Source organism: Salarias fasciatus, chromosome 22 (assembly GCF_902148845.1).
Source record: "Salarias fasciatus chromosome 22, fSalaFa1.1, whole genome shotgun sequence".
NCBI classification, from domain to species: domain Eukaryota; kingdom Metazoa; phylum Chordata; class Actinopteri; order Blenniiformes; family Blenniidae; genus Salarias; species Salarias fasciatus.
Window position 1 is genome coordinate 17,932,400 of NC_043765.1, and position 21,532 is coordinate 17,953,931.

At 40.6% G+C, this 21,532-nt stretch overlaps 3 protein-coding genes across 3 annotated transcripts; 1 reads left to right on the plus strand and 2 right to left on the minus strand.

Annotated features, from left to right (window-relative positions):
• Positions 1-668: 668 nt before the first annotated feature.
• On the minus strand, positions 669-8,610 carry spag1a (sperm associated antigen 1a). The gene is made up of 8 exons (XM_030120700.1): positions 8,233-8,610; positions 6,958-7,057; positions 5,901-6,053; positions 4,795-4,952; positions 2,881-3,022; positions 1,428-1,554; positions 1,139-1,276; positions 669-992 (listed from the first exon to the last, which is right to left on the minus strand). The coding sequence occupies exons 1-8, from the start codon at positions 8,549-8,551 to the stop codon at positions 987-989; spliced, it is 1,143 nt and encodes a 380-aa protein (XP_029976560.1). The 5' UTR covers positions 8,552-8,610; the 3' UTR covers positions 669-986.
• Positions 8,611-9,793: 1,183 nt separating this feature from the next.
• On the minus strand, positions 9,794-11,878 carry polr2k (RNA polymerase II, I and III subunit K). The gene is made up of 4 exons (XM_030120819.1): positions 11,811-11,878; positions 11,544-11,611; positions 10,886-10,978; positions 9,794-9,900 (listed from the first exon to the last, which is right to left on the minus strand). Exons 2-4 carry the CDS (start codon positions 11,602-11,604, stop codon positions 9,878-9,880), a joined length of 177 nt encoding a protein of 58 aa, XP_029976679.1. The 5' UTR covers positions 11,605-11,611; positions 11,811-11,878; the 3' UTR covers positions 9,794-9,877.
• A 1,333-nt stretch (positions 11,879-13,211) lies between these two features.
• On the plus strand, positions 13,212-20,753 carry stk3 (serine/threonine kinase 3 (STE20 homolog, yeast)). The gene is made up of 11 exons (XM_030120815.1): positions 13,212-13,356; positions 14,702-14,782; positions 14,867-14,995; positions 15,180-15,294; positions 15,532-15,696; positions 15,878-16,045; positions 16,183-16,320; positions 16,452-16,577; positions 16,670-16,871; positions 17,549-17,742; positions 17,918-20,753. Exons 1-11 carry the CDS (start codon positions 13,334-13,336, stop codon positions 18,074-18,076), a joined length of 1,500 nt encoding a protein of 499 aa, XP_029976675.1. The 5' UTR covers positions 13,212-13,333; the 3' UTR covers positions 18,077-20,753.
• Positions 20,754-21,532: the final 779 nt, after the last annotated feature.

The window sequence follows — 21,532 nt, forward strand, 5'->3', positions numbered from 1 at the left end:
AGCAGGATTATAAACACCCAGAGCCAAAGGAAGATGTTACTGCAGCGTTGTCCAATCCTGCTGTTTTAGAAGTGACTCTGCTCCAACATTTCTTAAATACTTATAAACACAGTTCTGTTTCCTGAGGGATATGTCCCAACTCGTCTCTCAAGACGTACGTAGGTTGATGTCTTGAAAAATTTAACATTATAGGAAAAGTCTTTGTCACGCAATTTGAGACTGAAAGTTAAATGCCTAAATAAACACACGTAACGTGTGTAAAACTGCAGCCACGAACAACCAGGACTGGACGACGCTGTAACGCTGCGCTGAAGCCGACACTCAGAGCAGCGCTGCTTTATGGAAGAGCCTCTTCTTTATTGTCCAGCAGCTGTGCACACATGCATGTGAACACAGCCGCCTTGCACTGCAATAGCTGCGATCCTGGATGTGCATAATACAAGAACTGTGTGTCACACGCCTCTCATCCCTCAACACACACACACACATACACACAGACTCAAAGAAGTTTCTCTTTTTTTCCCTTTTAACCAAATTTAAAAGCAAACGCATCTTTTGAAACAATTCAAAGAAACGCTTTTAACGTTGGCGTGTTTCATCCTTGCTGTGGTAGAAATCTCAATAAGGCACACGTTTCACACGCCCCTCCCCCCCTCCCCACCCACAACCCCAGCAGCTTCTCCCATGAAGCAGTATTTACAGTACGTTACATAATGATGTGAAGGGTTCCTAGTGCAAGCAGGTCATGAGTACCTCCACGCTGAACTTTTGGAGTGAAGCTCCCCGTTATGTAAAGCTCGCGTACTCGGGAGTCGAGGTGCAGAGCCGAGAAGCTGATCGTCTGAGGCGCGCTTGTTCGCTCGGGCGCCGCCGCCGCTGCTGTTTTCAGGTTTTCCTCTTGCTTACAGCAGCTGATGGCTTTAAATAAAAAAATCAGTAGGAGTACAATCTGTGTCCACGTTTTCTCCACGTGTGCCTTCGAGACGTCACACCTGGAAGAGATGATTCGTTTCACTGGGACAGTATTTGCATCTATCCTTCATGATTGAACGACTGTGTGCTTGATGTTTCCTTTATGGCTGTATTTCTGAACAAGGATCCCTCCACCGGAGGACATGCAGTGTAAAGAGCGTCTCACCGTCGCTGAATGTGCACTGCCGTCCAGCAGACTCTGCCTCAGCAGGCCCGTCACCACCTCCAGCTCCTGCTCGGCCTCTCGGACTTTCGGGTCCAGCTGGAGGACTTCCTGCAGGTCGCTGCTGGCTGACAGGTAGTCCTGACGTGTGTTCACAGCCACACACGGAAAAGTGCAATCAGAATTATTAGAAACACAAAACATTTACTGTAAAATAAGCAAAAATCACCAAAAAAAAAAAAAGTAAAGCAGTGTGTTTGTGTGTGTGTGTGTGTGTGTGTGTGTGGGCCACCTGTAAACCTTTAAAAGCCAGGGCTCGTCTGTAGAAGGCCTTCTTGTTGTCGGGCTCCAGCTGCAGAGCACAGTCACAGTCCTGCTTGGCCTCTTCAAAGCGGTTCAGTTTCAGAAGACAAATGGCTCTGGTTGGATAAAAGTTCGGACACTTATTAGTCCAAAAAAACACTGTTTTAGTTCTCCTTCTCTTTCAGCTGCTCAATTCACCTCACCCCAACAGCCATCTCCACACACTCTCACCACTGCCTCCGTCGCAGCAGGTATCATTGCAGCCTTGTTCATATAGATCAATGAGTCCAATAACCTCATCCTTTGAGGTAGAGGCATCTTTCAGGCTTCTACAGATCGAAACGCTAACAAAAGGTTAAACTGAAATCATTGATTCAACATTTATTTATAGAGGAGTAACCCCTTGAGATGCATCATCTCGTTTTCAAGGGGTTCCTCTGAATGAAATGACAATTAACATAAGGAACATGGCATAAAAAAGGGCCAACCATAATAGTCATAATACAATGAATTGACAAGAGAACTAAACAAAACCAAAAATACAAAACACAACAATAACCACGCACACACACATACACACACACACACACACAGCTGTCGTGAATCAACCAACCTCCCAGCCACTGTCAGTCGGGTTTGTCGGTTTGCACTTGAATGTGAGATCCCATTCAGGTGTTAAAGGTCAGGTTGTGTGTTCAGGCTCCTCTATTGAGTCGAGTGCCAGACTCATTGATCCTTTATCTGACTGAGGCTCGCTGAAGATATCATCTGTGTGTGTAAGCATGGTGTGGAAACATTAGTGTGCTGTGTATAAAGAGAAGACATCGTAATAAATGACTTTCACTGAGCGGATTCTGACGGTTTACTGTATATTAGATCTGGATCTCAATTAAACACAAAGTCATGAAAGAAAAGTCAAAAAAAAAAAACGTTGACTGTCGTGCAGCAGTTTTTATCTGGTTATTTCATTTTTAAATGGAGTAATGATCCAGAGCTTTACATTGTGGCATGACGCAGGCAGTATAGGGGATATGAGACGATCATATGGTGCCCTCTGCTGTTTTCACCATTAGAAAATCCTCAAAGGAAAGAAACTGTTAGTGTTACACTCAAACTCTGTTACAACCTTAGGGAAAAGATGTTTTATTTTTCATATAACTGTTATTTTTACACGTAATGTTGTCAGATGTGGGGAAAAAAGTTTCTACTATACTCAGAGAATGACGTCAATTATCTGCACTGAATCTGATGATTTTACCAGAAATGTTTTCATGTTTTACAGTGATTGACATCAGACTGAAACTTGTACTGTAGACTTTGTTATTTTTAACATCAGAGTGTTGAATAAATCTGTCCCGTTTCCTAAGCTGTGAAGCATCAGATCGCAGCTTCTCCTTAGCGTCACTGATGGGATTTGTGTTGTGTTGCGTGTTTGCTGGTACCTGTTTGTGTAGACGGCGCATTCATCAGGCTTTAAGATGAGACATTCACTGTACTTCTTCAGGGCCTCCTGGAACTGGCCTTTCTTCACTAAACCGTTCCCCTCCTGCTTTAGCAACGTAAAGCGAGCTTCTTTTCTTCTGGCTGTCACAAACAAAACAGAGAGATTTCAGCGAAACAATTACGCTGAAACAGATCGGCTCGTATCATTTTGATGGTTTCAAAGATAATAAAGCTTTATTTCTTGAAGAGGCTGTTTATTCTCCAGCAGAAGTTATAGATCCGTGACTCAGACGGAGACCGACCGTACTGAATGAGTTTGTCTTTAAAGCTTTTTTTCAGCTAAACGGCTGTTTGGTGACTCATCAGTAAACAGGCACCAGCCTGTCAGCAGCTCTGTAAATGAAGGAGTCCACTGACGCTCAGCTGGATGTGCTGAGAAAGTCACAACAACTAATGAGCCGCGAAAAACACACACACACACACACACACACACACACACACACACACACACACACACACACACACACACACACACACACACACACACACACACACACACACACACACACACACACACACACACACACACACACAGTTTTTTTTTTTTTAACACTTATGCATTACTCACATATAAACTAAGGAAACATTGTCAAAAATAAAAGAAACGCCATCAATTTAAAGTAATCAAATCCCCTAACAAGCATGTGTCTATAGTTGAAAAGAGGAAACCAGAGTCCCTGGGGAAAGGGCACAGGAGGAACATGCAAACTCCACACAGAGAAAGGGTTCAACCAGGAAGAGTGCCTGCCGATAGCTGTAAGGCAGGTTTGTCAAACAAAGGGCCTGTGGACCAAAACCGGCCCACCAGAGATTCTAATCCAGCCCACAGGATGATAAGCAGGGTGTAACATTTGCAAAGAAAATATCAACTGGAATTTTTGCATCTGAGAACAGAGAAATGCTATTATTTTTCTTGAAAATGTTTAAAATAATCAGACATTGAAAATTGTGCCTTATTTCAAAAATATTTAAAGTTAACAATATTCTGTCAACCCCTCCATCCAAAGACAAAATTTGAGAGACCTGCAAAAAAAAAAAATCCTACCGAACTCATGAATTGCTGCATGAATCTTCAAATCAGTGAGGATTTGACATGAACCCCTAACTTTTGCAGCTTTGGCTTCATACAGTCCATACTAACCTATTGAGCCATTTCCAGCTAGTTTATATAAATATACAGACATGATTTAAACTTGCTTTGATGACATAGTTTGGCTCACAAGTTAAAATCCATGTTTTTATGTGCGGCAGCGTTTTGAAAGGCACTAAACACTTGTTGCATAAATACAGATGTGATGTTAAACACTGGCAGGTTGAACCAGTTTCATCCGTTTCCCCAGCAACAGAAGCTATTCCGAGATTCACTATTTGCTGAACTCATTAACTGTTTATATACGTCTCCGCGTGCGCTCACGTATCCCTGTGTATACGTCTGCAAAACTAAAGTCGCTTGGGTTGAATTTCTGATGTTACCAACGCCAAAGACCGATTCACGCGATAGTTCTTATGGGCGTAAACTCAACGCTTAAATTTGAATATATTTGCATTCGTGGTGGAGTCTTCTGGTCTGTGTTGAGCTGAGAGGAAATCTGACCTGGATTGTTCCATTACAGCAGCGCCATGCTCTGTGTGGATCGCCTTGCCTCTGCATTATTGATGGTGCGCACACACACACACACACACACACACACCGTCTCTCAGCACGAGAGCCTTCAGCAGTTCACAGCAGTTCCCCTCTGATGCTCGCTGAGTGACTTCTGCTGCTGCTGCTTTATGATCCCCATCATTCAAACACCAGTGAGCTCTACTACACTGCAGCTCATTCTGCAGCCTTCCGTGGTTCCGCGGCTCACCCTCCTCCTGCGCGGCCCGGGCGGCTCGAGCCTGCGCCTGCTCCACGCTGACGGGCTTCTCTCTGTGCTGCTGCTGGACGGACAGCGGGACGACGGGGATCTCCGGAAGCTTCTCTCTCCACGCAGGCCCGTCCTGCTCGATCAGCATCCTGGTGATCCTGGCAAGAAGACGAGGGGAGCGAGACGAAAGCAGGAGTGTTACATTAGCAGGGCCGGCGCTGTAGACGCTGCGGGATTTCTGGCCTCTGATGTGACGCACGCAGACCGGACTCTCTCAGAGGAAGGAAGAGCTGGGCTGCTTCATACGTTCACAGTTTGCACCACGGCGAGGGCTCGATAAAGACTTCAAATAAAAACTCAGCTTTAATAACAAGATAATTGTTCTTACACACTATTCCTCTGTGTTCAGAGCAGAAAAAATACCAACTGAAGTATAAAAGCATGTGAAAACATTTAAAATTTTATGTGAAGCTTCTTTTAGTATTTTACTACTCAGCACCACAAACGTTACAATAAAAGGTTGCTATAAAACACAGAGTGTGTGAAGTTTCTGGATGCAAAATGGAAAGTCTTTTTTTCTCTCAGTCGGGGCTGATCTGAGAGAAAAATGATGGTTTGATTAATAAAGGTTGCAGGTTTTAAAATCAGAGTGAGCTCACAAAGGACCGAGACGGCTTCTGCAACAGCTGGAGAAGTTTAGGGGTCAGTGAGAAGCTTTTTCTATACAACATCCTTTTTTCTTTTTTCCATTTTTAAAAATAAGTGTAGTTTAAAACTTACAATTTTGTTGAAACATGCATTTTTAGAAATGAATATATTGTAAATTTAATGGAGATGAGTTAGAATTACAAAACAGTTTTTGTATTACAACCACGAATATATACTAAAATGTTATTTTCCTATGGATCCCAGGGGCAGTTCATAATAATATAATGTGAAAAGCATAACTTGTGTAAATCAAATAGTCAGCCATGATGAAAAGAATAACTTTAATAGTGTGGCACGCTTTAACAAAGCTATAAACTGGCTGTATTATCAGTTTCCACTGTCTTCAAACTCTGACCTTTAAGTCCTCAGACATTGTTGTACATTCGCCCTGAGCTGACCTGTGGATGCTGTCGTGAGCGGCCTGCACCCCGGTGTCGATCTGCAGGACGGTCTTATAATCCACGTAGGCCTTCCTGTAGCGCTCCAGTGACTCATAGGCCATCGCTCTGCGCAGCAGCGGCTTCAGGGAGAAGGGCTGCAGCTCCAGGGCTCTAAGAGGATCAGAGAGGGACGCAACACACAGAGGATCAAACCGTCGCCACCTCTGCTCTGCGGCGCAGGTGCGACAGTGAGCATCTGCAGCTTTGTGTTCAAAAACCTGCAGGAGGATCCGAGTGAAAGGCCGCAGCAAGGCCTCGAACCAGCAACCATAAACAACCAGATGCTATAAGACAGCATCAAAAAACTGAGTAAAATATACTAAATGTGTGTAAAATGACCGAGGCAGAGTAAAACCTGCTAGATAGAAAGGTAAAGTCAATTTGGGTTACTTTTCTAACCCACTGTACGACTGTTCCACCTTCAATAAACATAAAGTACATAAATGCTCAAGCTTGTTTGCTCCAAAAACACAATTAGCCAGCAGTAATTTAATATTATTTTAATTTCATCAAGCATTTATTCTAAATCCCAAATAAGAATTGCTAGGTTTTCTCTTTTCAACTGGAGGGATTGAGGCAACAGTGTGAGTTTTCTATTTTTAATAAATTAAAGTGAAAGACCCGTCACTTAGGGAGGTAACAGAAGGACAGAGGACACATAATGTCAACATTCCCACTGATGTTATTCACATGCAAGTTCTTCTTTTACATCAGATTTATGTTTTTACTTTAGTTTTCTAGTACTGTTTTTTGTTTTTGTTTTCATTTTCTACTAGATTATTTTTATTGATGTGTGACGTTGTGCTATTTCTGTCCATGTTGACATAAAGTGCTGCTGGGATTCTTAATTTCCCTTGAGGGAAGCTGTCCAAAATGATCAATAAAGTTTAATCTAATCTAATGTGAAAAAAAAAAATCTGTGTGAAGGGGTCTTGTGAACCAGATAAATGCATTAAATAGAAACACACACACACACACACACACACACACGTAGATGTACTCATCCTGCACGTACTTGCTGCAGTCCTGGATGCAGTCGGTGCTGTTTCCGTCCTTCAGGTAGCAGGCCGCTCTGTTGGAGTACAGAATACACAGGTCTTCTGGACTGTCAACGCCTGCAGGGGAGGACAAACAAACACTGAGCTGACTCTGAAAGGACGCGCCAGTCAGAGCTGTAAAACAGATCTGAGGACAGATCATCTTCTACCATGTTTCTCCTCTAAGTCTCTACTGTCTGCAGCTCCACTGATCTTTTAATTCAAGACATTTGCCACACTGTAGCCGATGCTTCTCTCAAAGTATCGCTTCACAACATCTTCTGCTCCTTCTAATCATGTTAATACTCTCTGTGATGCAGCAGGAAAAAAAAAAGCTGTAACCCTGGCCAACCATGAGAGTAGAGTTGGCTGCGCTCCCCTCAAGGTGCAGCATGACATCCAGTCTTTGCTAAAAGCCCCATGCACCACAGGCACACGGCCTCCGCCTGGCCATCATAACTGACACAGGATCCTGTGGATTATGGAGCCAAATGTCTCTGATTGGACTCCTGTGTGATACCTTGATGAGGGCTGATGAACATATGATACAGCATCTCTGCCATCTACATGCTGCTGCTAGAGGCTAAACGGGAAGAATAACAAGGCAGGACATTTACATTCAAGAGGAGCTCTGCCTTTAAAGTTACACTGAACTGATAGCGATCTTGCACTTGGTCAAGTATTATACATTAGTGAACATGCATTTCAAGAATGAATACCAATTTAAACATGTGCTTTTATGCATCAGATGCATGAAAACATCTGATTAAATCTAAAAGAAGTTGACACTAGAGGAATTAAGGAAACATAAACACTCACAATACTGTTTTTAAGTTAAATTTGGGGGTAGTTGTACTTTTAGTGGTATTTTTACGTGATTTTACTCATATCTCTTTTTTTTTTTTTTTTTTTTTTTTTTTTTTTTTTTTTTACTCATATCTAAATACAGTTTACCTCATTTGACCTACTTTGAAAATGAGAATACACCCAACATCTTCATCAATAATTAAGCCTTCTGATCAGCATTGATGCAGCCAATAAGTTCATTATTTTACCATTGAAAATGCTGTTTTATGCATAAATTACTAGAGTGCACTCTTCATGAACTACTGATGAATGAGCCTTGAAAACAGATGTTTGAGTACAGCTGAACCAAAGTAAGTGATTATGATGAAACTAACCCCTCAGCAGATGAGTCGGAGCAGCTAAATATATGAATATTTAACGTTATAAGTGTGAGTAAAGCCTCTGACCTGCCTCAGCGCAGCCCTCTATGGCCTGGCTGTACTTCTCCAGGGCGTCTCCGAACTGTCCGTGCCTGAAGAGGTGGTTCCCCTGGTTCTTCAGGCGGCCCAGGTGAGGAGGCAGGGCCCCGGCGGGGGCGTCCAGGTAACCGGTGTCCACTGCGGGGCTGCGCCGCTCCCCTCCCGTGTGTTCTTGGCCGTTTTCTCCCGGAGAGCCGTTCACGGCGCCTCTCTCCGGAGCTCCGGGGGTCTCCGGCTTCCCCGCGCCGCTCCTGGCCGCTCCTCCTCCTCCGCCGCCGCCGGGCGGTTTCTCCTGCGCGTTCCCCATGGCTGCTCTCCCTCCGCAGTGTTCTCCGGCTCCGGCTCCGGCTCCGGCTCTGCCTCCCTCCCTCCTCTCTCTCCTCAGCCGCATCTGTGTCCGGGCGGACCGGGGATTTCTGCAGGAGGACACACCTCCGGAGCGGCGTCAGCCTGATGTCAGCTCCCGAGAATAAATAAATTATTCTTGTAAAACACCGATATGATTATCGATATCACTGATGACTGGATAGTTTAGAAAAACACGCTCTTTCAAGTGAATCCATTTTGATTCTGTAGTTTTTATCCATTTCCATCCAAATCCCGAATCCAAAGCGCATTATATTTTATATTCATTTATTATTTCAACTTGCTTTGTTTTTTTTTTTGAGAAAAAAAGTTGAATATTAATTAAAAATACATTTTACTATTGAAATTAGTATAATAAAATACATTCCTGAAAAAGGAAAAAAAAGAAATGGAAATAAGTGGCTTGGTCTGATAAAAAGGTGGGGATTCTCCCCTTAAGTTAATTGTGGATTAAAGTTTATTGGACATTTTTCTGATTTTTGACCAGTGTGAATAATATGAATACTGGAGATTTGTTTCATTTGATGTCTTTGGCAGATTAAGTAAATGTAATCTGCATTTTAATAATTCAAAAATGTATCTTTTTATAGAAACACTTTATCTTAATCGCTTTACTATTTGGTGAATTTCAATAATTTATCTAAAACAGCTTTTGATTTGTTTTGTTACTCATTAACTTTGTTGTATTAAAGACAATACTTGCACTGAGAAAGCCTGGATCTATCTGTCAAATGACATAACATTTCTAAAATCTCCTTAAACCATATAAAAACACAAAAATGTTGCTAATTTTCCTCATGGATGTGAATCAGTATCTGTAATATCACACCTGTTTTTCCTAGGGTGTTTTTATTTAAATGAAAATGGTAAATGGACCACACTTACAAAGCACTGTTTACACTGCTACAGCAGAGCACAAAGTGCTTTACACTGCATTCACCCATTCACACACATTTACACACCAGCTATGGTAAGCATTTGTTCGAACACACTGTGCAGCTTCAAATATATATATATATTTTTGCAAATATATATTAGTAGGTGGGAAAAGCAAGTAGGACCTTTCAAAAAAAAAGGAAAAAGTGACAAGAACAAAGACTACTTCAAAATCTGTTTTCTTCTCAAGAGAGAAAGAAACTCCCGAAATTTCCATAATGGCAATAAAATAAGTCAGAAATGTGAAACCAGCCCCAAGGTCTATTTATTTACATGGTCATACACTACAAAAAACAGTAAACAATAGTCAAAACTGCTTCTCTCCTCGTCTTCATCGGGCATCAAAAACAACCACTGAAATCAGAGAGTCAAGGAAATATGCAGATATTGACAAGGCAAGATATTCGTGTAACGATCACGAGATGAGATTTCCACTTTACTTTTAAGAAAACTATAATAAAAAAATATAAGAGTGGACTTTTTTAATTTAACAGTCACAAAACAATACAGATGCATTTTGTGCACAGGTCTGATGAGGAGACATCCTAAAATCCAAACAGTAGTGTCCCCTGGAGACAGGCGTCTGTTTAGAAGGTCAGGCTATGAGGAGTAAATGGACGACATGTTTAAAATACAACAGTTGGAGTTCATTGCTGAAAATAAATTGTCAAAAATCCCAGTGGAGACATGCAAAAAGCTGCTCAGTAACTATAGGAAGACTTTAATTGCTGTAATAGCAAATGAAGACTTATTTTAATTATTGATAAGGGTGTGAATAATTATGGAAATGCAACTTTTTGTTCAAATGTAAATAAAAACAGAATTTTTTTCCCCCCATAATGGTGCTTCTTGTACATCATCTTATCAACTTCTGGAAAATGCCTGCATCATATCTGGTGAATAAAACAACTTTTTTTTTTTAAAAAAAAAAGGCTTTTGTTGAATAAAAGTAACTTTGAGCCAAAATTTGCCTGGAATAGGAATAATACTGAGCTTAAGTGTATCTGCATCTACAGGACATCATTTGAACGACTCAAAAATAATGTCATTCATATGCCAGGCCATTAAGTGGAAGGACGAAGCTCCACACTCCGCTTGCGCTGTGTAAACAAATGCAACACAAGAAGGAGATGCTTTATCAAACCAAGAAACATCAGGAGCTTCTGCAGGACACTGGGAAGATGGACTTAAAAACTGTGTTTTGACCGCATTTTGACCGTTTTCCTGTCCGGTCCGCTCTTAGAGTCTACCATGTGCTCACCACACAACTTTTTAGTAAAATGAGAAATCTCATCATGATTTCATCACACCCCCAATGACAACTGTACAAAAAAGATACATCTCTTTGTCCTCTTCTTGTACATGATTCTGTAGCCACACTCTCTGCATCTGATGGGGTCACGAGCCTTGATTTCATTTTCAGTGTGACATTCTGGAAACAAAAACATTACAGTCTGTTAACATCAGGAGTGCTGCATAGCCCATGCTAAAATGTTTTTTTTTTTTTGTTTTTTTTACAGATTGATTATTTATTCATGTTACTGACTGACTGTGTACATGAATGTAGACTAGGAAGGTACAAATCAATTGCCCCTTGTGGGATGAATTCAGCTTGAAATGAACTGACAAAAAATGTGAATAGAGCCAAACACTGGTTTAAAAAATGAGCTCAAATATTCTATTTCTAATCCCTAACCCAAAATCAATTTACATATTTATCAAATAAAACAAATTTAAAGATATAAACCTATGACAACAGAAATGATTAAATGTTTAAAGTTCAGCAGTGAAAATAAGATCTGACGTTCAAAGTGCAACACATTTAGATTGGATTTAATCATTTTTGTGTAGCTGCATCAAAGCAAAGCCTGTGATTATTATTATCACTCCATCATGAACATTAAAGTGTAATACCAAAACTCAGAAGAAAGTGCTTCAACGGTGGTAGTACTTATGTTTGAGCTGCTGTACAAACACCGGTGAAAGCAGTAAAATACCTCCACATATGTAGATCATAGGCTGCTGCTTTGGCGGCTGTATATCCTTCTGTGCGTCCATTTTTATCCTATAAAGACAAGAAACATCACATTTGTGAGGCTACAGCACGCTAACACGAACAGCATGGTGCTGCAAACATTAACATGAAACTTCACTATACGCCCAGACAGGAAGCAAAATGTAAGATAGATTGGTCAAAAAATAAATAAGACATCACACAAAGACTAAATTACATTAATAAACCGCATAAATATGCGACATCTTACCGCTTTTTGTCACTACTAGCTGTTTACAGCTAACGCACGGGGTATCATCTGCGCATGCGCAGAAGAGCCTTCGACTGATACGGGTTGGGATTGGTCCATTTCTTCTTCTACGATCGAATTGTAAGTAGAGTCTTTCGGAGGTAGAAATGAAATACTGCGTTCCACAGGAAATTCTAAGTATTGCAATAAATCAGACGGACTGCTGATAAACTATCTGAATACAGTTTACTCCATACAAGTTACCTGCTGTTTGACTTTACGGATAGAAAAACCAAGTATTGGACAGTCTGTTTTAATGTCTGTAAGTTTTCCTGGGTTTTTCGATGTGTAAGTAGACATTCGGTTATGTTTTATCCTTGGATTAAAATGTCTACCACAATAATTTGTAGACCATTTCCATTGACTTTATTTTTGGCCTCAAAAAAATACATACATGGCTGATGTTCGGTGTTTTTTTTTTTTTTTGGTTTTTTTTATTAACTGAAGATACGGTCATATTTTAGTGATGAATCGAGAACAAATAGTTTAAAGAAAGTAGGTTTAAACTAGGGTGTTTAGATAATCTGTTTTTGATGGCTTTACAGTTACATGCACTACTGCAACAATCGTTTGGTCCATAAAACATGCCACTTTTATAACAGTGTATTTTATTAGAAGTTAGATAAGAATTATTATGGCATTTTTAAACCAAAAACAGACTAGCCACAGGGAAATGGTAACCAGTCAGAAAAGAGCCAAGAATGCAGAGGTGAGCGCTCCTATTGAAGACAAGTCGACCTGGAAAGTTGTTTTTTTTAAATTAAAGTTGGATGCTTCTTCCCACTATTTCTATGGTTGTTAGGTCAGCTTTTGACTCTAAGTTGGCTGTGATTAACTGAGCCACTGCGATCGATTGGCAACACGTCCACATTGCATTCTGTTATTTGCCTAATTGCTGGATAACAAGATTGATTCCTATTTCCCTTCAACCCTATTTTCATAAAGCAGGTATAATAGACGACTAGGCTAAAATATGCTCTACTTTCGGATTATATTTGGGATGAATGGATATTTAAAGGTATCCCAGGGAATTTGTTAAACCTTCTACATGATTTTATTATTTTGGCATGGCTGACACTCCTCCAGCCTTTTTCTGAAAGTTTTCAGCTACATACTGTATATTATGTCACTTCCTCGTCAGGTTTTAGTGACCAAATCTCAAAACTCTAATTTGAATTATATGGGTTTGAAAGTGTAACAATAAAATAGTTAGGCTGTGATTCTTAGCGAAATTTCTTTAATTATTATTTTTTTTTTATGAGCAATCAAGTGGTTTTATGTTTTGTGTTTGCCCTCCGTCCAGCAGGAGGCGCAGTGGAGGCGCTGTGACATGAAACGGTCCCTCATTTTAACCAACGAGCTCTCAGCTGGCCCTCCACTAGTTTTTTCACAACAACGAGTCGACTATGTTCACGCCTTGACTCTTATAGACCGCTATAAGTTTTCTTTCATCTGTCGTGTCTTTATCGCTGAAGCTGAACATCATGGAGACGTCCGCGCCTAAAAGGTTTGTTCCTGTTTGGCTCCTTTAAAAGCTGCCCGGAGGCTCCTAACTAGCGAGCTAATGAGCTAACGTAGCCGATGCTAAGCTAACTTAGTTAGCTTCTTTGACACTTTCTGAGACTTTCCTCTCAGTTTGAGGTTATATTTATCACGTCCCAGCCACAGATTCCGTGTTAAAACCCATATCGGGTTTCTTAAACGCATTGTTGCCGAGTCCATCTCATTTTAAGTCCTGTTTATCAACCGATAGGATTTTCGTTTCTATTTGGACTTAAAGCACATATGAATGAATCAAACGGTGACTTGTACGTCTCTGAGAGATGAGGACCTCTCAATTCAGGATGTTATATCTCAAGCATTTCTGTGTGGTGAAATCTGTTTTTGTGTCATGTTGAGCCATGTAAACATAACGGGAGTTTATGTCCATGAGTCTTCAACTGGGAACCTGTCGTGTTTTTATTTTGTACTGTCTATCGTACACATAAAGTGTTATTGGATTGAATTTAGAAGAATTCTGATGATGCGATCACCATGAAATATCACGAGTTTTACCTTAATCTATGTTTTGCAATAATTATTCCTAATGTTGCATCTTACAACATTTATAACGAGTAAAATTCACTGTTTATATAGCAGTTAAGCTATATATATATATATATATATATATATATATATATATATATATATATATATATATATATATATATATATATATACACACATATATATGTTGTAGCAGAAAATCAATTTTTCGCAAATTATTGTATTGCTCAGATTATATATTCCTTTTATTACAATATTAATGTTAAATATAATGTATTGGTCAGTCCTATATTTATCCATTTACCTTAGCAAATGAGGAATAGACAGCAGCCACAACATTAAAATGTGTTGATTTGACATATTCAGAAACAATTTTGTAGATAAATGACCTCACGGAACATATTACTTGTAGACTTTTAGTTGAATTACATAAAAAATGTCACAAAGTAAAATAAGTGGTCTCGAAAAAGCTTGTTTGCATTACTGATTGCATAGATCTTTTTTCTGAAATCGTTTGAATCCCAATTCACTCTCAAAGTGCTCACACAAAACAGCAAACAGCAGCTTTCCAAGTTGGAATCTAGATGGACTAAATCCTTCATTGTTTCAACATTTTCTTTCGGAAAGTGTTTCCAGCTGGTGGTTTATTAGTGAATGTAACTAAAGTATGAAGTGCTCTGCGTGGGAAGCTTCTCTAACCTTGACAGCAGAAGCTCTTGTTGTACAATGTACCAGGCTGTTTTTGCTGCTTTCCTTTAGTTACGCTGTTGCACCGAGATAACAACGTATTTGTTCGTCTCCTACAGTAAACTGAAGAAACTGAGCGAGGATAGTTTGACCAAACAACCAGAGGAAGTGTTTGATGTTCTTGAGAAACTTGGTGAAGGGTAAGAACTTTTCTTTCACAGCTGCTTATTGTGCATGTCTTGAATATAATCTGGTTATTATATTATTATTTGTATATGTTTCAGTTCCTATGGCAGCGTGTTCAAAGCCATTCATAAGGAATCCGGCCAGGTGGTGGCCATTAAACAGGTTCCCGTGGAGTCCGATCTGCAGGAGATCATCAAGGAGATATCCATCATGCAGCAGTGTGACAGGTGAAATGACTCAGCAGTGTAATTTAAGACTTCATATCTGCTGTGGGAATTAATCACTCGGGCACTTATAAACTATGCAGTGAGACTATTATGAGCTGTGCAGCATGAACCTGTGGTTTGATTTCTCTCTCCTGCCGTTTCTGTTTGATATGAAACATTTCTTCTGAACTGTGCTTCCCCTCAGCCCTTATGTGGTAAAATACTACGGCAGCTACTTCAAGAACACGGACCTGTGGATTGTCATGGAGTACTGTGGCGCCGGCTCAGTCTCAGACATCATCAGACTGCGCAACAAAACAGTGGGTGTTCATCACAGTTTGCAAACAACAGATTTTTATTGGCTATGTAGGTAAAATCTAATGGTTATGTATTGTTCTGGTAAATAGTATTGCACAGAAAATAAAAATTGCAGACACAGCCACAAATACTGTGATCTAAAAGGAAAAGCTTCCATGTTGAGAAAAGCTTCAACTCAGCTCAGCTGCAGTGCTGATGTGTGTGGGGATTTCGGTTTTGTTTTTATGGTCTTACCTCAGCTGACAGAAGATGAGATTGCCACCATCCTCAAGTCAACACTGAAAGGTCTCGAATACCTTCACTTCATGAGGAAGATCCATCGCGATATCAAGGCTGGAAACATCCTGCTGAACACAGAGGGTCACGCCAAGCTGGCCGACTTTGGAGTCGCAGGACAGTTGACGGTAAAATTGTGACACCAGATTGCAGCATTTAACTGAAGGAAATATACAGGAGTAAAGCAATGTTAAACGAGGAAAACATTTTTTTTTTCGAAGTCAAAACTGCATTGAAAACAACTTCTTAATAAATATACATCAAACCGAGTTCTCAATGACTATATCAGAATTTGTTCTTTCCCTGCAGGACACAATGGCAAAGAGAAACACTGTGATCGGGACGCCGTTCTGGATGGCCCCAGAGGTCATTCAGGAGATCGGTTATAACTGTGTTGCTGACATCTGGTCCCTGGGCATCACATCTATAGAGATGGCTGAGGGAAAACCTCCGTATGCTGATATCCATCCCATGAGAGTGAGTGGAACCGTGTTTTTGGATTAAATGGACTCTTTAATTGAGTGAGCCGACTGAATAATGTGGCTTGATATATCTAGAGAACACAAATCCTACACATCTTGTAATCTTTGTGGCTGATCTTTGTCCTCTGACAGGCGATCTTCATGATCCCCACAAACCCTCCGCCGACGTTCAGAAAGCCGGAGCTTTGGTCAGACGAGTTCACAGACTTTGTTAAGAAGTGTTTGGTGAAGAACCCGGAGCAGAGAGCGACCGCCACACAGCTGCTCCAGGTGGGAAGATGAAGGAAGATGATCTGATTCTCACATGTACAACATGTCCAAGTGCAAATGCTTATATAGGACATGTCAAACAAATCAGAATAAACCCATAAGGTGTTGTTTTTGCCCCTGTGGAAATGCAGCACCCCTTCATCAGCCAGGCCAAACCTGTCACTATCCTGAGAGACCTGATCACTGAAGCCATGGAGATGAAAGCCAAGCGGCAGCAGGAGCAGCAGAGAGAGCTGGAGGAGGAGGACGACAACTCAGTGAGCACGCTCCTATATCAACAGGAAGTGGGGAAAAAAGTCAACAAACGCTGACATTACGCTGTTTGCTCTGACTGTCACGCTCCATCCAGGAGGAGGAGACGGAGGTGGACTCCCACACGATGGTGAAGTCCGGCTCGGAGGGCGCCGGGACCATGCGGGCCACGAGCACCATGAGCGACGGGGCTCAGACCATGATCGAGCACGGCAGCACCATGCTGGAGTCAGACCTGGGGACGATGGTCATCAACAGCGACGACGAAGAGGAGGAGGAGGACCAGGGATCAATGAGAAGTGAGAGCGTGCCTGAGGCGGTGTGAACTGGAGGGGTAGTTCCCTGCTTTAGAATTAACTTGGAATAAGAAAAAAAAAGAGGAATTGAGCTCTGCTTCGGTTTGTTTAGCACAGCAGCATTTTAAACAGAGATGTAAGAATGCAGCTTCCAGATCAGTGCCATTCCGTGCATGTGGGATTATTGTCAAAATGACTATTTTATGACCTTCAAGCTCATCTGCTGCTTAAAAATGCATAAAGGGGGATATTTTCTGTAATGCCCATATCAGCTAAAATCTGCTGCATGAATGCAGCACTTTGGAAGCTTTTCACTTTCTGTTTTGATCCGTTTCGGATTTCTTTAGTTCTTCAGATCTTCTAATGAAAGCTGCAGTTGAACAGCTGCTGTGGAATTTTGTTTCAAATAGTTTCAATCTGCTTTTTTGGTACTTAGTAATGTTCAGATGGCAGTGATGGTTTGTAACACATTGATGCAACCACAACACCAGGGTTTCTCTCAATTAGACAAGTTTTTCTGTGATATTTTTCAGCTCAGGTTCTACTTACTGTTTGTTTGTTTTGTAACTTTCTTGACAAAAACTGAAGGATGTTCCTTTTTTAATGTAATTTAATCACACAGATATGTCTGAAGCACGACTGGTTCGTTGTGAATTCACTGAGCTTCTCCTCTTCCACAGGACACGCCACCCCCCAGCAGCCGATACGTCCGTCTTTCATGGATTACTTTGACAAGCAGGACTCCAACAAAGCAGCCCAGCAGCAGGAGAACTACAACCACAACCACCCGCCGGAGCAGCCCGGCTACCACATCCAGTCCAAAAACGTCTTCCCCGACAACTGGAAGGTGCCGCAGGACGGAGACTTTGACTTTGTGAGTGTCTGAACTGCTGCTGCTTACTCACTGTGGAAATTGTTGCACTTTGACCCGACTGCATTCAGGCCGAGGCTCTGCGGTAAAAATAGAAAAAAACAGAAGTGGCTCTGGGTATTTTCCTCGAGCCGACGCCACGTGTGACTCACTGTGTTGTCTGCGTCTGTGTTTCCAGCTGAAGAATCTGGACTTTGAGGAGCTTCAGCTGCGTCTGAGTGCCTTAGACCCCATGATGGAGCGGGAGATCGAGGAGCTCAGGCAGCGCTACACCGCCAAGAGGCAGCCCATCCTGGACGCCATGGACGCCAAGAAGAGACGGCAGCAGAACTTCTGAGGGCTCCTCCTCCTCCCCGCCCCAGTCAGTCCCCCTGGTTCCAGGTTCTCCAAAGCCACGTTTCACACAAAACTCAAGTCCCGGCGACTCAGGGGAATCAAGACGACCTCGTTGCTCTTATCAGACGCCCTCCGCTGCTCTCACTCGCTGCTGACTGGCCTCCGAATGAAGTTTGATGCCCACGGCTGGGTGGCGTCTGTTTCCCGGGATTCACACTCATCAGCAATTTTTTTTTTTTTTTTTTTTTTTTTTTTAACTATCCACAAGAAGTATAATTTCCCTCTCTAGTTAATGTGAAGCAGGTTTTCGATGTTCAGAATTGCAGCCCTAAAGTGAAGCAAGCCACGACATCTGAAAGTCACAAAGAGGATTTCCTCTTTCCTCCTCGAGCACTCACCAGACACCGCGGAGACACTCGGGGCCGAAACGCCAGCAGCAGCACCAGCACTCCCTTCAGTGACAGCCTGTCTCTTTTCCCCCCTCAGACTTTTAACCCGCAGTGTAAATATAATAGAGCCTAGTTTGGAAATACCTGCATCAGAAGCTGTGGAGGTTCGTCCATGACCAAAGACAATCACCGTGATGTTGATGAAGAAGTTGAAAGAATGCCTTAAACTATTTTAAACCTGTAAGCAATGTAAAGAAAGCAGCCAAGTGACCGGATGGTTGGATCCATTCCCTCAGAAATCAAGTGAAGGGTGGAGAACGAAATCGTGCATGTTTCATCAATCGTTTGTGGACCAGAGAAGTTTCAATCGATCACATTTAGTCTTTAATTTTCAAGTTTGCGTTTTTCGAGTATGATGAACTGGGCTTGGTTACTTCTTCATTGCACTGCCTGTAGTGTCAGACTTCCTGTGTTTTAGTGCCTCATAACACACTGATACCAGCTTTACACTGCATCAAAAAAAAAAAAAAAAACAGAACCGGTATTCAGCCAAATGACCCACCGAGCTGCAGTCGGTGCAGCAGTCATTCATTCCACGGCGACCAAACGTTCAATCATTCCGTAACTTTATTTGTTTAGAGGGCTTCTATTTTCACTTTTATGACTTAAACTATTGAAGCCAAATGTGACGCCCTCCTCTACATGAAGCATTAGAAGACGTTCAAGCTGCCCGAGTTCTCATTCAAACCATTTATATTACAGAGTCGAAACCACATGAAGTGGAGATAAAAGACTCAACAACGGACTTGAGAACCTCTCGTATTTCAGCTCCACTTTTAATAATTAGGTACAGTGTGGCAGTGAAGGAATTGAGACCTACTTTTCGTAAGTTTCAACCCATTTAAAGCATCACTTCAAAGTCGGGTCACAAAACAGGAGAAATTTTATGAAACGGTTAAACTATCTTCAATCAGGGAGCATTGATCGGTTTACTAGCCTCCTGCAAACTGTCCTGAAAACATAAATAACTGTTTATCAGATCAGGTTTCACATGTTTTAACACGTATCTTTTCATATCTGTGCAGAGGTTTCTCTTCTCCAGTTGATTTTTCTGATGTGATGTCTTCTTGGATGAATTTATCAGCGAAACAGAAGGCAGAAAAAATGAGAACCAAGTTCTTCAGCTGGTTTTTTTGCTGTCGTTTCTCCAACTTTCTGTTGAGATATTAGTTTGAAAAAATAATTAGTGTTTGGGTTCTACACAAGGAGAGAAGCGATTGTCTTTATCTAGCAATTAAGACTTGAAAATGTCCCAGAAATTGTAATTCTAGTAAATTAAAAAACAAGTTGATTTTTTTTTTTTTAATAAATTGACTCACGCTACATAAACTTGCAAATTTATCATGCAAATTGAGGATCCTTCTCAAAAATATTAGATTTTAATTTTGTTTTACTTGAAAATATGCACGAATATAACCAGATCAATATCAGCCATGTAAAACATAAAAATGGACGTTTACAGTTTCCTAAAGCACATATTGTCCATCAATAGATTTTTCTGACCTCAACAATCAGTCGACCGTTTTTTTGGACTGCTAAATTGAAATACCCTGCAAGAAATCTACAAACTATTCACTCTCTTTGTCTCTTTCACTGTTGCAGAATAAACTTTGACCCTTTGATTGAATTCAGCTCGTCTTTATAAAAACTTCATGTCCAGTGTCGGTTGCTGTTACTTTTGCTCGTGGTTTTGCTCAGAGCCGCCACACAGTTACCAAAACCTCCAGGAGAAACCCAGCTGTTACACAATCTTACCGACCTTTGTGACATGAACCAACGATTTAAGCCCAGAAATCAGACTCGGATCAATACTATAACAGCTTGTAATCACACCTGTTTGTCTTTTTAAATGTTGACAAGAATCACGAATCACTTTGAATTGTATTCATGAATTAAAGTCTGCATTAGCTCACACTTTATTTATTAAACTTTTCTTTTCATGACACTGGTTTAAATATGGTAGCTGATCAACTTGGCTGTTAATATTTTTGCCTTGGGTCTAATATTATGTGTCTTGATCTGTGTGTTTAGACTATGCATGTTTATAATTCAGTTTTGCTATGTAGTGGAATGCTATTTTATTTACTGCACAGGAAAGAGAAATGATGATATGAAAGAGGAATTATTTCTTTTTTTAGGTTTTACAAAAAGATCTTGCTCTGTAAAAAAAAAAAAAAAAACATTTGGAGAATGAACTTGTTCAGAATTTGGCCATAAAATGTACATTTATTTGAAATCATATAGCCTATCACTTTGTCATTTATACTATTGTTTACTCTTAATTATTCCGACCCGAGGGTGCAGAGAGGAATGTAACCACTTAATTTATTGCTTTGTTTGTAATACTTCATAAAGTTTTTGAAAAAGTGCAAGAAATGATAATAAAAGTTACTTATAGTTAACCAGAAGTGCAGCGGACCGGCTCTTTATCTTATCTCCGTCTCAATAAACGAAGACTTGAACCTTTGAAGTGGACTCCACTGCTGTAGAGATCAAGAGTGACCAGCATATATATTTAGGACCATAACTTCTTAACTAGTAGTGCAGCGCATTTTCCATTGTATGTTTTTTCTCATTGACATTTATTCAAAATGTGAAAAAAAAAAATAAGGAAATTGTTGTAAAAATGCTTTTTCACATTAAATCCAATACAAGAAAACCTTCCTCATAGCAAATGCATACATCCACACATTAACCAAGTAACCTCAATTTTTTTTTTTTTTTTTTTTCATATTCTGGAGCCTCTTCTTGAAAACTAATCAATGCAAAATTGCATCGATTTCAAGAAAATATCAGTTTCTCATCAAATGATTACACAAACGCTTTTCTAAAATATCACATCCTATTCACTTTTTTTTTTTTTTTTACTGTATCTTATGGAATATATTATCATTTTGGTTACTTTTCATCCATTAGATTTTACATAAATGGCCTGTATTTGTGTTTATTTAGACTGGTTTACGTAACTCTCCCGCTACTGGCACCCTAAACTTTTATTCATGAACTTC

Excerpts from the sequence above, each read along its gene's own strand:
- spag1a (XM_030120700.1), bottom strand. The coding sequence starts at position 8,551 with ATGGGGAACGCGCAGGAGAAACCGCCCGGCGGCGGCGGAGGAGGAGGA. Across the intron at positions 7,058-8,232 it reads AGAGGGCTGCGCTGAGGCAG|GCGTTGACAGTCCAGAAGAC; the intron begins GTCAGAGGCTTT and ends CCTCCCCTGCAG. Across the intron at positions 6,054-6,957 it reads TGCATCCAGGACTGCAGCAA|AGCCCTGGAGCTGCAGCCCT; the intron begins GTACGTGCAGGA and ends TGATCCTCTTAG.
- polr2k (XM_030120819.1), bottom strand. The coding sequence starts at position 11,604 with ATGGACGCACAGAAGGATATACAGCCGCCAAAGCAGCAGCCTATGATC. Across the intron at positions 10,979-11,543 it reads TATGATCTACATATGTGGAG|AATGTCACACTGAAAATGAA; the intron begins GTATTTTACTGC and ends TTTTGTTTCCAG. Across the intron at positions 9,901-10,885 it reads CAAGAAGAGGACAAAGAGAT|TGGTTGTTTTTGATGCCCGA; the intron begins GTATCTTTTTTG and ends CTCTGATTTCAG.
- stk3 (XM_030120815.1), top strand. The coding sequence starts at position 13,334 with ATGGAGACGTCCGCGCCTAAAAG. Across the intron at positions 14,783-14,866 it reads CTTGAGAAACTTGGTGAAGG|TTCCTATGGCAGCGTGTTCA; the intron begins GTAAGAACTTTT and ends TATATGTTTCAG. Across the intron at positions 17,743-17,917 it reads AGGACGGAGACTTTGACTTT|CTGAAGAATCTGGACTTTGA; the intron begins GTGAGTGTCTGA and ends CTGTGTTTCCAG.